Source organism: Electrona antarctica (genome assembly GCF_951216825.1).
Source record: "Electrona antarctica genome assembly, chromosome: 14".
NCBI lineage: Eukaryota > Metazoa > Chordata > Actinopteri > Myctophiformes > Myctophidae > Electrona > Electrona antarctica.
In genome coordinates, this window is record NC_136795.1 from 45,639,415 (window position 1) to 45,654,598 (window position 15,184).

At 42.8% G+C, this 15,184-nt stretch overlaps 1 protein-coding gene across 8 annotated transcripts in view; it reads left to right on the forward strand.

Annotated features, from left to right (window-relative positions):
- Positions 1–15,184, forward strand: part of rhot1a (ras homolog family member T1a) — a 34,958-nt gene that overhangs the window by 12,816 nt on the left and 6,958 nt on the right. For 3 of the 8 annotated variants that reach the window (XM_079521026.1, XM_079521029.1, XM_079521030.1), the window contains exons 11-20: positions 255–375; positions 2,475–2,559; positions 3,553–3,698; positions 4,568–4,668; positions 5,961–6,091; positions 8,127–8,210; positions 8,360–8,482; positions 10,145–10,347; positions 12,721–12,843; positions 13,795–13,884. In XM_079521026.1, the coding sequence (XP_079377152.1) occupies positions 255–375; positions 2,475–2,559; positions 3,553–3,698; positions 4,568–4,668; positions 5,961–6,091; positions 8,127–8,210; positions 8,360–8,482; positions 10,145–10,347; positions 12,721–12,843; positions 13,795–13,884 (1,207 nt within the window). The remainder of the gene's footprint in view (positions 1–254; positions 376–2,474; positions 2,560–3,552; positions 3,699–4,567; positions 4,669–5,960; positions 6,092–8,126; positions 8,211–8,359; positions 8,483–10,144; positions 10,348–12,720; positions 12,844–13,794; positions 13,885–15,184) is intronic. The other 5 variants (XM_079521027.1, XM_079521031.1, XM_079521028.1 and 2 more) reach the window with 3 other exon arrangements.

The window sequence follows — 15,184 nt, forward strand, 5'->3', positions numbered from 1 at the left end:
ATTGTTCCGTAGTTGTTGTTATCGCACGTCTAATGGTTAGACGTGTGACAACAACGATTGCTTTCGGGGGAGGGTTAGTGTTATTTTCGGTCAAATCAGGCGACACACCTGGACACATCAAACGGCACAGTAAAGTGCCGCGGCACACAGGTTGAGAAACACTGCTTTAAAGTGTCAATCGGCTATTTTCATGTCACTTTGTCCCGTGTGAATGACCTGACCCATGACCCTATAATCTCCTCTGCACACCGCAGGGTTTCTGTTCCTGCACACGCTCTTCATCCAGAGAGGCCGACACGAGACCACCTGGACGGTGCTGAGGAGGTTCGGCTACGATGACGACCTGGAACTCACACAGGAGTATCTGTTCCCCATGTGAGCCGCGCCAGCGTGTTCTGTTTCTCATTGTTAGGTGGAGCACTTTGTTCAGTAGAGAGAGTCCGGAGATATGACGAAGCCTCTCGGCTTCTGACAACAGATAAACAAATTCGAATGCGAGCTAGAGGCATCAGACCCCAAAATGGATTGGATTTAGTAGCTTTAAAGGAATAGATTAATGTTGTGTATATATAACACTATGCCATGATCAAATTGCAACAATGATAATACAAAGGAAAGGATTTCGTTCGCCATTATTGAACTATTCCTTTACTGTACACAGACATGTGCACTGTGCCATCAAATTATCAGTGAAATTATTGATTATTAATTATTAACAGTTTGCAGAATTACAGTGCATTTCAAGTACAACTCGATACAAAAAACTGTTAAATGTGGGACGACACCATAACGCATTGCACAAGAGGGTCCACCGTTTTCAATTCATCAGAACATTTAGAGACGTACAAATATACACTTCTATATAATTAAAAAAAAAACAGGAAACCATCATAAAAGGATTATAATGATTGGCTCGGGCAAAACACGGACATTTAATGGGAACATCCTCACATGCCAGTGAGATTACATTGTGATCTCATGCAGTCTTATATGATTAAAAATGGAAATAAAAATACATATTAGAATACAAATGTATTTCCCCTCAACACGGTAAAGGTCTGTGTTTAGAATGAATGGCTTCATGATCAGCGCATGGTCACTAAATAAAACCATTTTTAGTCTTGGTGCTTACATAAAATAACCCATTTTGGGCGGGAACTCCTTTTGGTGTTAGCATTATGTTATGCTTTAGCTATTGAAAAATAGCAGATCTACAAGCTCATAGCGCGCCACCGAGTGGCGCGCTACGAGCTTGTAGGTCTGCTATTTTTGAACGACTGTCAGGATGTAGAAGACATTTTAGAATGTGATCTCAGGTCAAAATGGGTTAATGACTGCAACTGTGGCCCTGACCGATGAAACCACCTGCAGCCACCACTGTAACACAATGTACTGTATGCATGTGTGATGTTGACGAGGTATTTTACAAGACTATAAATTGCACCTACAGCAATGGCGTCACTCATGCCATTGCTGCAATGCATTTATAGTCTTGCAAAATACCACGTTCATCTTTTGAAATGAAGTCCTATTGTGGTCATGGACTGTGGAGTTAGACCTGATTATAGGAATTACCTTGTTCCATTGCAAGACGTCTTGCTGCTGTTTGCTTAAAGGTTGTGTGCCCAAGACGTCCACAGACGTCCTGGGAAACGTCCCGTACGTAGTGCCCAAGACGTCTGTGGACGTCTTTGCAAAAAAAAAAAAAAAAAAAAACTTTTTTTGTTTTTATAAAAAAAAACGATGTAAAAAAAAATGACTGTAAAAAGTGGGCACCCTGTTTTGTTTTTTTTAAAGTGTTGTGTGGGCACACAAAGCGTTCCTAAAGTGATTCACTGTCACACTCACACGGTGTTCGAACAGTGTGGTGTGACTCACACCACACTGTTCTTCACTTGGCTGCTGGTGACGTGTCGTGACTCGCACAAACGGCCGGGCTCCACCGGGCGCGTCAGCGTCGCGTCTCCGTCACCGTCAGGGAATGTTCCCTTTTTAATCAATGAAGGGTGGCTCCACTGCCCGCGTTGACGGAGACGCGACGCGTGCATTAAAATTGAACCGGTGCGTTTTTTGACGCGACGCAGACGCAACGCAACGCGTCCGGTGGAGCCCTGGCGTAAGGCTCCTAGTCCCACCGACTTCCACTGACATCATTGATGGGGAATCCAAGCTATTCCTGAAAAGTTACAATGTGATAATGGAAGCCATCGTTCTCACGATAATAAAAATCAAAATAAATCTTGTTTATAAAATAAATCTGTCTAACGATGATGTCACTGGAAGACTGGTTTCTGAACAGCCCTCCTATGAGACACGGACAGATTAGATTTCTTTTGCTGTTTTGAACATTAGTGAGGTCCAAGTATATGAAGATAGGTTGGGAAGTGGTCCTTTAAGTGGTTTTATTTTATTTTTTCAAAAAAAAAAAAGAAAAGGACAAAAAAAACCTTACCCTGTCTGTCTCTGTCTACCAGGCTCAAAGTCCCCCCAGACTGCACCACGGAGCTCAACCACAACGCTTATCTCTTCCTCCAGAGTGTCTTTGACAAGCATGACAAAGTGAGTGAGTCAGGAATGTTCTTTAATATTTATGATTCGACTTGGGGTTGTCCCGATCCGATCACGTGATCGGAAATCGGGGGTCGATCGTGTCATTTTCAAATGCTAAATGGTGCATTTATATAGCGCCTTTATCCAAGGCGCTTTAAATAGATTGTGCATTCACCCATTCACACATACATTCATACACCAATGCCGGAGGAAACCATGCAAGGTACCAACCTGCACATCGGGAGCAATTAAGGGTTCAGTGTCTTGCTCAAGGACACTTCGAGCCTGGGTTCGCAAAAACATGTAATCGGGACATCCCTATTTTGAGTATAGAAGTCATATCATGGTCTCTATAATACTACTGTTCAATTAGTTAGGCTGTAATTCAAGAACCAAAGAAAATAAATCTCATCGTAGTGCGCATGTTTCAGTGTTTTCGTCGACTAAAACTAAGACGGAAAATGTTCGTCGACTACCTTTTTTCACTGACGAAAACTAAATGGAAACTAAATAAACTAAGCTATGAAGACTAAGACTAAATATACTGACAATTTCGTCAACAAATAAAAACTAGACTAAAATGTTAGGAAGGGACTAGTGTACCGGAGATCCAGTGTAAGTCATTTTACACTTGGTTGCATGCTGGAAATGGCAGATCTACAAGCTCACTGCCATTTTGTATGTAAAATCTTCCATTACGAGTTACGACGGCATCAAGGCCCACCAAAACGCATTTTTGTCGACTAAAATCTCATGACATCTAGTCGACTAAAACTAGACTAACACTAAAACATTCCGGGTGACTAAAATGTGACAAAAACTAAATGAACACTATTCCAAAGACTATGACTAAAACTAAAATAGAAATCCCTCTGTGTGTTAAGCATGTGCAGCAGTTGTATCTGGTTTGACCGTATTGTAACCTTCTGATCAGTGTTTGCATCTGATGTATTGTGCCTTTTGTGTAGATCCAAATAAAAAAGTGTGTCTGTGTGCCTTCAGGACAGAGACTGTGCGCTGTCGCCTGAGGAGGTAAAGGACCTGTTCAAGGTGTTTCCACACATGCCTTGGGGTCATGACGTCAACAACACGGTGTGCACCAACGACGAGGGCTGGATCACCTACCAAGGATACCTCTCTCAGTGGACGTAAGAGAGAGACACACATGAACTACTACACCATGAACTTTTTTCATGATTTCTTTTTTTTTTAATCCTCCAAAATCATGAAAAGCGACAGACTATAGTCTGTCTTCCGAAACCATGAACTATAGCATGTCGTTTTTTCATTCTTTTTTTTTAATCCTCCAAAATCATGAAAAGCGACAGACTATAGTCTGTCTTCCGAAACCATGAACTATAGCATGTAGTTTTTTCATGATTTTTTTTTTTAATCCTCCAAAATCATGAAAAGCGACAGACTATAGTCTGTCTTCCGAAACCAAGAACTATAGCATGTTGTTTTTTCATGATTTTAATTTTGTTTTTAATCCTCCAAAATCATGAAAAACGACTTATCCAATTTTTATCCAATATGATTGATTGAATATTGTATTAGACAGAAATGCAACAGTGCAGGTATAGTCAAACATTTTGTCTAAAAGGATTACACCAAAAAGTCCTTCAAGCGTTCTTGTTTCCATGGGGGTCCTATATCCAATTCATCAACATAACAACCAGAAATTCAATATTTCTGTAAAGAAAGAGCCTCCTGAATGGTGAGTTTTCATGACTGTTTTAAAGGACGCCAGTGAACGACACTGTTTAAGGGATTGGGTCAAGGCATTCCAAACTTGGGTAACGGTGCTGTAGAAGGAGAATTTACCCTTTTTTGTTCTATAGGTGGGTGTTACCAAATCGTTGTTTACGCTTCCTCTTTATTATTGTGGCTGTGGGTGTCGCTCATGATATTTTTGAGGTATTTAGTCAGATATTGAGGTCACCACACTCATTGAATGGGCACATCCGTTCATACTATCTGGGACTCATGGCTTGTCCCGCGTCTTGTTCTGTGCCAGGTTAACGACGTACCTGGATGTGCAGCGCAGTCTGGAGTATCTGGGCTATTTGGGATATTCCATCATCTACGAGCAGGAGTCCCAAGCAGCGGCCATCACAGGTGAGAGAGAGCACATATGCCAGTCCTCCACTATGAATGGTGGTCTGAGTCCTGTCCAGTAGGACATTTCCAATAACAGTCATATTTTGTGGTCCAATGAATATGCATGTGCGTTGTACCAATATTAAACATTGTGTGCCCTTATATTATTTCAGAATGGAGCATCACAGTCCTTATAAGACCGTATAAGCGCCATACAAAGCCAACTCGAGTTGTGACAAATCACGACAACAAACACAATATTTTGGACCAAACAAACAATTACAAAGAATAAAAACAACAAAAAAGTGTTGTAACCTGCCGTTTTTTTTCTTATTTTCAATTCTTTGTTTGGCCCAAAACATTGTGTTTATTGTCATGATGTGTCACAACTCGAGTTGGCTTTGTCCGCAGCGTAAACGTCTTTAAATAAATACTTTTTGAAAAGTCGGTATGAGGAAAATGAACGGGGAATTCTTTTCCGGGTCTCTCGAGGGGGCGGGACTGCGACGCTATAGCAAAGTGGAGTGCCCCATGTTATTTGGATGAATTTTGAACACAAAATATATAAAAAGCAAGGCTTTTGCACACCTACTGGTTTGTCCCGATAGGCTTACCTTTAGGCCAGACAGCCTACAAAAAGGATGCTTTCCCATTTGTGTTCATAAAGATAGCCTGATGAAGGCCGCATAGGCCGAAACGTTGCCGTTTCCCTAAATAAAAGTTGGTCACTGCATTTGAAGACAGTGTGCTGGTTCCTTGAACACAAAATATACCCATAGATTTATTCAGTACCCAGCCTGTTTTTTTTTCAAAGACGTCTCCAGACGTCTTTGGGCGCCCCAGGGGATTATTATAAAGACTTCTTGAGACGTCCTGGGCACACAATGCTAACAGTGTCATTATGGGAGCGTGTCATTATAGACCAAAGAAAACGAAAATAAGTGTGTATATACTGTATAGCGCTTAAGTCCGGGATGGACAACATCTTACCTTTTTATTATTCATTCATATTAATTATTGCTTAACCCATTTTGGGCGGGAACCCCTTTTGGTGTTAGCATTATGTTATGCTTTAGCTATTGAAAAATAGCAGATCTACAAGCTCATAGCGCGCCACCGAGTGGCGCGCTACGAGCTTGTAGGTCTGCTGTTTTTGAAAAATCGAAAAACGACTGACATAGAAACATAGCTTTTTCAGAAAACTGTCAGGATGTAGAAGACATTTTTAGAATCTGATCTCAGGTCAAAATGGGTTAAAATGGTTGTGCACTGAAACGTTTAAAATGTGTCTGCATCCTTCTCTTCCACAGTAACGCGGAACAAGCGCATCGACCTGCAGAAGAAGCAGACGCAGCGCAGTGTCTTCCGCTGCAACATCCTGGGAGCGCGGGGCAGCGGCAAGAGTGGCTTCCTGCAAGCCTTCCTGGGCAGGAACCTGCAGGTCAGCAGACAGCACAGATCCCTGCTTTTTTATTATTTCATTTTTTTAAGTTTTTTAACACCCTCCGCGCCATTGGCGACGATTAAAGTCAATTGAAGCCTAATTTTGATACTGACGCTTAACACCATTGCCGATGGCCTTCGGCAATTGAGCTTTTATAGCGTGTTCGATTGCTCGAGCCATAATGCTACTCACGTTAGCCGGTTAGCTAGCTGTGTTGTTAGCACAGCACTGGATCGCCCATCTTAGATCGTCGTCGCCATAAGAATCCATTCTATCCATTTCTTTCAATCGCCTGTATCTCCTATTCCTTGTCCCAGATGGCATTGTTGGTCAAAACAGCGTTTCTTTGACGTCACAGAATTGACGATCTAGAGCTCTCCGGAGCTCCGGCCTGGATTCACATTGTAAACAAGGCCGGGCCAGCTGTGTGAAAACTCCTAACTTAAGACTACTGTTTGTGGAGCGGAAATGGCGGCTTTTCAAAATAAGAGCTCAAATTAAAAAAATGCTGGCGTGAATTAGATCCTAATTTTTCAATAAATGGTAGCGGTCTAAGTGTTAAGATCCTTTTGTATGCCCCGCCGTTTGTCCGCTCTGGATTCCATTAACCCGTTTTGACCTGGGAACGATTCTACAAATGTCTTCTAAATCCTGACAGTTTTCTGAAAAACCCCATGTTTCTGTATCAATGGTTCTCAAACATTTTCACGTCAAGGACCCCCAGAATTATATGTATTTGGCCGCCGACCCCCATCTGAAAATGTGTTGTTCCAGGGACCCTCCAGAAACAAAGATTTGAGTTAAATGTAAAACCTTTGAAAGAATATATATATATTCAAAGATATGAGCCACATTTTCGCGACTTTTCATAAATAGCAGACCAGTACCAGAAAGATCTGGCACTCTAAAGTCTATAGGTTGTGTGTGGTCGGTTATTATGGTGCTGCTAACTGCAGACCCAAACGTAAAGCAGGTCCACCAAAGAAGACACTAGCCGAATGAGAAAATGTACACCAATACACCAATACACCAATACATCGCCACAGAAGCCAGACATGGGGTTGACTGCGGTTGGCCGACTGCCTGTGGCAAGTAAATAAAACGTTCGGGCAAGTGGAGTTTGCTTCCAGGTTGCCCGACGGGCAAGTGCATTCCATCTTCATTCAATATTATTGGCTATTCAAGAAGAACAATGCTACCTTTTTACAACTATCAGTTTCACTCATTCTGTCGTGACTGTAGTGACTGTCTGTCGCCACTCTGCAGCTATCGATTAGATTGAAGTGTAACCTATCATTTTATAATGGACGATTTACTTTTCGGGGCATGACCTTTGGGCAAGTAGAACCTGACCTGTACTTGTCTGACAGGCAAGTGTCTCTGAGACCTTGGTGTCAAGTAACCCCCTGTCATGGTGAGCTCTGTGAGCTCCTAAGATTGTCTATTACCGCTGAATGCTTGGCTATTATGACGTGCCCAGAATAGCGAGTTGGGGACACTAATGTTAATACGCGGGGAGAATCTCTGCTGCACTTCCTCAACTCCTCAAACCAACGTGCATGATTTGAAACAGATCTTTGACTGCTGTTTGTTTGTCAAGTCTGCCTATGGATGTAAAGTGAAGGGCTACTGTATATATCCCATTCTGGGTGGGAACCCCTTTTGGTGTTATAAGCATTATGTTATGCTTTAGCTGTTGGAAAAATAGCAGATCTACAAGCTCTTGTAGGTCTGCTATTTTTGAAAAATCGTGAAAATGTGCCTCAATTCTTTGAATATAAGAGTTTCAGTTTTTAACTCAAATCTTTGCTTCTGGAGGGTCCCTGGAACAATATATTTTCAGATGGGGGGTCGGCGGCATATTACATATAATGTTTGTGGTCCTTGACATGAAATATTGAGAACCACTGATATAGAAACATGAGGTTTTTCAGAAAAAAAAAACATTTTAAAAAGACATTTTTTAAATTTCGACGTCGGGCCTAAATGGGATAGATGTGTATAATTGACGATGATTCTTTTCCATTCGTAGTGGCACCGGAGGATCAAAGAAGACCATAAGTCCTTCTACGCCATCAGCACCACCTATGTCTATGGTCAGGAGAAGTACCTACTGGTAAGGGCAGGCAGGGAGAGGGTATCTCTGCACTTCTAGATTACAGTTATACACCGTCATATCGTCTTGCATCATTGTGCTGTGTAGTTAATCCCCTCTCTCTCTCTCTCTCTCTCTCTCTCTCTCTCTCTCGGTACGCATGCTCCCAGCTCCACGAGGTGATGCCAGATTTTGACTTCCTGTCAGATTCAGATCTGGCGTGTGACGTGGTTTGCCTGGTATACGACGTCAACGACCCTCGCTCTTTCGAATACTGCGCCAAGGTGTACAAGGTGCGTGTGTGCGTGCGTGTGTGTGTGCGTGGATTAAGAACGTGGAAAAATTAACAAACGCCTGCACACTGATGGGCTCCATTTAAAGAATGTATTCATTTATTTCACCCTTTAACCCATTTTGGGCAGGAACCCATTTTGGTGTTAGCATTATGTTATGCTTTAGCTATTGAAAAATAGGTCTGCTATTTTTGAAAAATCGAAGAACCACTGACGTAGAAACATAGCTTTTTCAGAAAACTGTCAGGATGTAGAAGACATTTTTAGAATCTGATCTCAGGTCAAAATGGGTTAAGTGCTGTGACGTTTCGGGCTACTGTACATGCCCTTGATCAGATTGACTACTGTCGCCATAGTGTGCTTTCAGTGAGTCCATTTAAAATGTTAACCAAATGGACCCAAATTTGGTTCCGTTTGCATACTCTTAAATGCACACTAAGGACTTTACTGTGTATACATATAGCATTGATCATTTAGCCAGTTTAACAGTTTGACGGCCGAGAATTGTTTACTCCAGTGTTTTCCGATGCTGCGTAATACGACATCCCCGCTATTTGTTTTGTGTCTAAATCGCATCGCATTAATAATAATAAAAAAAGTCCGCCTCTGCCGCGCAGCAGAGGGAGTTAGCTTTGTGTTCTGATCTCAAAACCGGAAATCGAAACTTATGCTGGGCTGCTAGGGCTTCTGGGAAATTGAGTCCAATGCAAGTGAACGGAAGACACGGCCTCATGGTATGTGGTTTTATGGAGCCGGCTTGTGGTGTAGCAAGATGGCGGGTGGTGCGATCGTACAAAAACAAACGGAGGAACGGATTTGGACCGGATTTTCACGGATCAAAAGCCCAAATACTTCAGCGTATGATCTAAAGGTAATAAAACAATCCAGGCAGCGTAGGATATTTGATTATAATGCGGGAAACTCGGATTACGCAGTAGAACTGTTAAGTATACTGCGCCTGTGTTTTATGGGAGGAAATATTTCCCCAAAAAGGGACAATATAGAACGGACCGAAATGCTACATTTTGACCGTAACACGATGCAAGGCTCTGCAACGATTAGCAAAGCGTGGAAAAAGGTACGATTGCATTGCATCCAAGCGGCATGCAGTGTTGATTTTGGCAGCCGATTTTAGTTTTAGTCATAGTCTCTTGAATAGTTCTCATTTAGTTTTAGTCACCTGGAAGGTTTTATCCTAGTCTTAGTTGACTAAATATCATAAGATTTTAGTCTACAAAATCTACAGTTGATTAAAGTCGACTAAAATGTGTTTTGGTGGGCCTTGATGCTGTCGTAGTGACTGATTTTACACTTGCTGAAAATACCTGATCGCGTTGTGAGCTTGTAGATCGGCTATTTTCAGCATGCAACCAAGTGTAAAATGACTTATACTGGATCTCTTGGCCACTAGTCCTTTCGTTTCCTAACATTTTAGTCTAGTTTTTATTTGTTGACGAAATTGTCAATATTTTTAGTCCCAGTTTTCGTCGTCCTAGCTTAGTTTTCGTCAGTGATGAAAGGTAGTCGACGAAACATTTTTCGTCATAGTATCCGTCGACAAAATCAACACTGGCTGCGTGCCGCTGCCAAGCGAAGGGGGTGTGTATATACAGTATATCCGGCTTTCCTGAGTGACATCTGACGTGCTCCCGTGTCTTGCAGCAATACTTCATGGACAGCAAGACGCCGTGCATGATGATCTCCGCCAAGTCGGACCTCCACGAGGTGCGGCAGCACTACCACCTCGCGCCGCTGGCCTTCTGCCACAAGCACAAGCTCCACCCGCCCCAGCCGTTCACCTGCAACACCGCCGACGCGCCCGGCAAAGACATCTACACCAAACTCACCACGATGGCCATGTACCCGTGAGTAGTAAACCTTTCCCGTGACCCGCCCCTCACTTAACCTTTTTATTATTATTATCACGCTTTTCTCATCCCTTTCTAACTGACTGGAGACGCCCCCCCCCCCCGTACTGTATGTGTGTGAATACCACTGTATCCATCATCACTGTCTGCTCCTGTGCGTGACTGTCCTGGCTGGCACACGGGCCTTTCCGTTTAGCAGTGAAGCTTTGCCCTCAGTCATTGACGCTATGCTGTACGCGTCCCCGTTTTTACTACCCACTTTCACACCAGTGAGGGGTGGGAGGGGCTAGCCCACACCGGGCCCGCAGCAGTCAGCACACAGAAGTCAAGGCAGACGGCTGTGTGGAACGTGAAGCACGACGGAGCTGCGCTTATGAGAAACAATAGAAAAAGGAAAAAAAAATCGTCAAACAGAAGCCCAACACGAGGATAAAGGAAACATTCAGTCCAAATGTCCAGTTTGCTAATTCACAACTACTACTATAGCCTACTTTGGTGTTGAAACTTTGAATTTCTCGTAAATTTACACTATGTGGGGATTATCTGACGAGGTTAAACCTTACATAGGATATACTAAAGCATACTAAATATAAGTAAAGCCTTTCCATAGGAGTATCTTTTTGTATTTTTCCAAGAATACAGCCAGTAGCATATTTGAATAACTAAAACATAACTCATTTACCTCAGAATGTTTTCATTCTGGATGAAACCATAAAATGGTCTATATTCTAATCTAATGGAATAAATCAAATGCAGGAGTTTTCACGACTCATCTAACTGTAACTAGGTCCGTCACCTTGCCCCCCCCCCCCCTCTCACTGGTGCGAAAGTGGGTAGTAAAAACGGGGACGCGTACTGTAAGTATGTAGTCAGGATGGGAAATACCAGCCAAAAATGCTGGTACGTTTTTGGTTGTGTCGGGTTAAGCTTGACTGTTCTACACTGGTACAATTTGGAAGGTTAACAAACCCGGCTTAGTCTTTTTTATCTATTAAAAAAAAGCCAGTACAATCAGGGAAGTTGGATTTCAGGAATCCCCGCAGTTTCTGTCTGCGTGGGGTGTACTTGATCCAACACATCTCCAGCACAATAGAGATTGCTTTGTTATCTTTGGCCTTTTGGTTAGTTGATATATGATATGTTGATAAGGCGTTTGTGATGAAAGGGGGACACAGATTACATAAATACCTTAGCTCTGTTGTCTGTTTAGTCTCACAGTAAAGCTCCCTAGTCAGTTCTGCGTGTGCATGCTAGCTATTGACGTGGTGCTCGTCCAAGTCCATTGACTACATCCAGCTTCTGGAGAGACTTATTGACTCCTTAACCCATTTAGGCCTGACCTCAAAATTTAAAAAAAATCTTCTAAATCCTCCAGTTTTCTGAAATAAATATTTTCACGATTTTTCAAAAATAGCAGATCTACAAGCTCGTAGCGCGCCACTCGGTGGCGCGCTATGAGCTTGTAGATCTGCTATTTTTCAATAGCTAAATTATAACATGTTTAAAACACCAAAAGGGGTTCCCGCCCAAAATGGGTTAAGGCTTTCTCATCGGATTACACTTCAAAGCTGATTAATGCGAACCAAATTGGACACGCGTGTGTTAATCGTGGCTTAACAACTGCACAGATCCTATTATGTGTGATACTAAGACTATTAGATTCAACTGTGATGCGGAGCAGGAGTAACAGGTATTTGGAGCAAGGCAGGGATTCAGAGGTAATCACTTGGTCAGCTCTGTAATTTTGACTCGAGCGCGCTGGCTTGATTATGTGGTCCAACGGACTATCTGGGCAGCAACCGGCATACCCTGACTTTTAGTTAATTTAGAAATGGAATGTCTACAACGCAATGGTTCTACAGTCAGTTATAGACTACAGAGAGGAAATGGTTATCAAAGTATGTTTTTTCAGTGCATGAATAATAGCCTGAGACTTTGAGGTCTTTAGTATTAAACTGTCTTACATGTCACCTTTAACCTGGTCTCATTGACGCCCCCCCCCTCCCTTTTTGTTTGTGGCTTTCCTTTCCTATTCTCCTTAAATTGACTGTGATCGCAAAGGTGCTTTAGAGATCTTTTAATTGTCGCTTGTTGTATTTTGTTATTTACTTTGATGAAAGTAATATTCAAGGATTTACAAGCTAATGGCGGCTGTACACTATTTTCTTTTTTTACCATGTCACCATGAATGATCCTCTTTTTCCCTGACCGGTATTTGGCTGAACATTTTGTCAACCATAGACGATCGAGGCTTTGACCTCTTTATGTGGGCATATGTATGTTTGGGGATGTGCGTGCGTGTGTTTGTATGCGTGTGTGTCTGTGTGTGTGTGTGTGTGTGTGTGTGTGTCTACGTGTGTCTCTCCGCAGCCATGCCCGTCTCCGCTGCATGTGCACCTGCAACAGGTGCACCTATTGCCTGTCTCAGAGCCTCCTCAAGTCGGAACTACTGCACAGTATTAAGGCTCACCTCCGCAGGGTCGTGTTCAACAGGTCTCATTATTGCCTAGAGATATATATATATATATCGCCCTAGTGGTTTAACATAGCCTTCACCTTCCTTCTCTCTGTCTCTATCCTTTGGAGTAGCCTCTGCTCCATGGGGTTTGGGCCACAGAGCCACCTCTCTAACATGAGCTCTCTTCTTAACACTAAAAAAAAAGCTCCATTACTGTCCCTTAATGCTACTTGTTAAGTCTGGTTTACTTTGCATATCCACTACAAAGAATAGGAGAACTTAACAGTAATATCTCTCCACTGGCTGCAGTGGTTTAGATATTATTTTATATAAAGTAAATGGTTCATCTGGTTATTGCCAGCTGTCCAATCGAAGGCGTCCAGTTAATCGCTGTTAGGTTTTATTGGTTCATTGAAAGCGTTCATAATATGTATTTTCATTTTGCAAAGTATGAGGAATTTGACCTGCATGGCTGCACCAGGTGAGGCTCCGGCCACGTCATCCTGATGAGCTGAGCCAGCCTGGGGGTTAGCTAGCTATAGGTCAGGTTGTGATTGAGTGTCCCCTAGGCCCGGGGGGTTAGGTCAGGTTGTAGCCTGGCCCAGCCAGCGTGCTTTCTGGTATAGAGGGGCGGTGCCGCATGAGCAATGCACCGGATAATATCGGTTCACCGATCTGAGCCGCGCCCGCCCACTGCCCCCCTCTCCGCCCCTCCCCACCCTGGTAGAAAACAGCGGAGAAAACTGAAGTCACCCAATTAATAAATATTTGTACATTTAAAAATTGTGTACATTGGTGACTATAACTATAATCTACCTGATCTTGAGGCCTACAAAATCGGGGGGGGGGGGGGGGAATTTTTTTTCTTATCAACTAGTCAACTAGTACCAACAAGGTCGACTAGCGGATTTACTAGTCGACTAGTAAACTAGTCGACTAGTTGCTTAATGCCCTAGGTCAGGTTGTGTCTTGGTCTCTCGCCCCAGCTCCACCCCACCCACCTCCCTTCTGTCCAGCCTGACTCGGGGCTGCAGCCTGACCAAACTGCGTGAGCTAGCACCTCGGCTACTGGCCAGGTGAGGGAAACGGTGTGCGGTGACGTTTGGGAGTCTGCATGAATAGTACTCACTTGCACCATGTCCTAACCACTTCCGAACTCGCCTACCTATTTTGGGCATGTCATTAATAGGCCCGAGAATTCGAAGCTGTGTCAAATGGCCGATCTACAAGCCCACAACACAACGTGTCGCATTGTGTCCCAGTGGGTTGTGACATGGGATAATTTACCTATTTCTTTTAACATTGGTTCACATGGGCGTGGGATCCGGGAACCGGATCGAACATTGAAGAACCGGAAACTGTTCCATGATGTTGGAACTGTTTTGATCACACTGTCAGAGCTGGTATGTGGACTTCACGTCTGCTATACAGTTACTATACTGGTGGTTCTCAAACCTTTTAATTCCAAGGACCACCATAACTGAGAGTTTACAAATGGACCTGAAAGGGTCCATTTGGAACCCCCTATAGAAATCGTTAACATTGGGAGAAAAAAAAATCAAAATAGAACAAATCTATGTTAGCCTGTGCTGAACTATTGCTACTGCCATTTAGCTATGTATGAGTTAAAGGGAACTGTTAAGGAATCGGACCATTAACCCATTTTGACCTGAGATCAGATTTTAAAAATGTCTTCTACATCCTGACAGTTTTCTGAAAAAGATATGTTTCTATGTCAGTCGTTCTTCGATTTTTCAAAAATAGCAGACCTACAAGCTCGTAGCGCGCCACTCGGTGGCGCGCTATGAGCTTGTAGATCTGCTATTTTTCAATAGCTAAAGCATAACATAATGCTAACACCAAAAGGGGTTCCCGCCCAAAAGGGGTTAAGAGGGAATCGTTAAGGAATTGTACGTGTGCATATAGCGAGGATCCTGGCTATCTATGAAATAATAGAACTCTTTTGAACAGTGAACCATGTGGACGTGACGTGAACCTTATTCTAAGACCTAGAAAAGATATTAAGAATTGCACAAAGACATGTAAAAGTAGTTTGTACAGACTTTATGTCTCCATACTATGGCTGCCATTGTAGTGTGTGTTGCCCATCCACTATTATATATACATTGAATGCTATTCGAAATATCAATTCCATTGAATAGATAGAAACCCTTTTATAAAACCAAGTCTAGGGATTTAGGAAACGTGTGTAACCAAGGGACCAAACCAAAACATGCTTTGGATGGCTGGAAGCCTTCTGGCCCTAGATTGCCGGTCACCTGAGGTGGATATGCAAATCGTAAATCTTATCTTACACTGCAAAAAAAAATCTAAAGCTGCATAGTTTGCATAGCGAGTGAACGAAACGCAAAACCA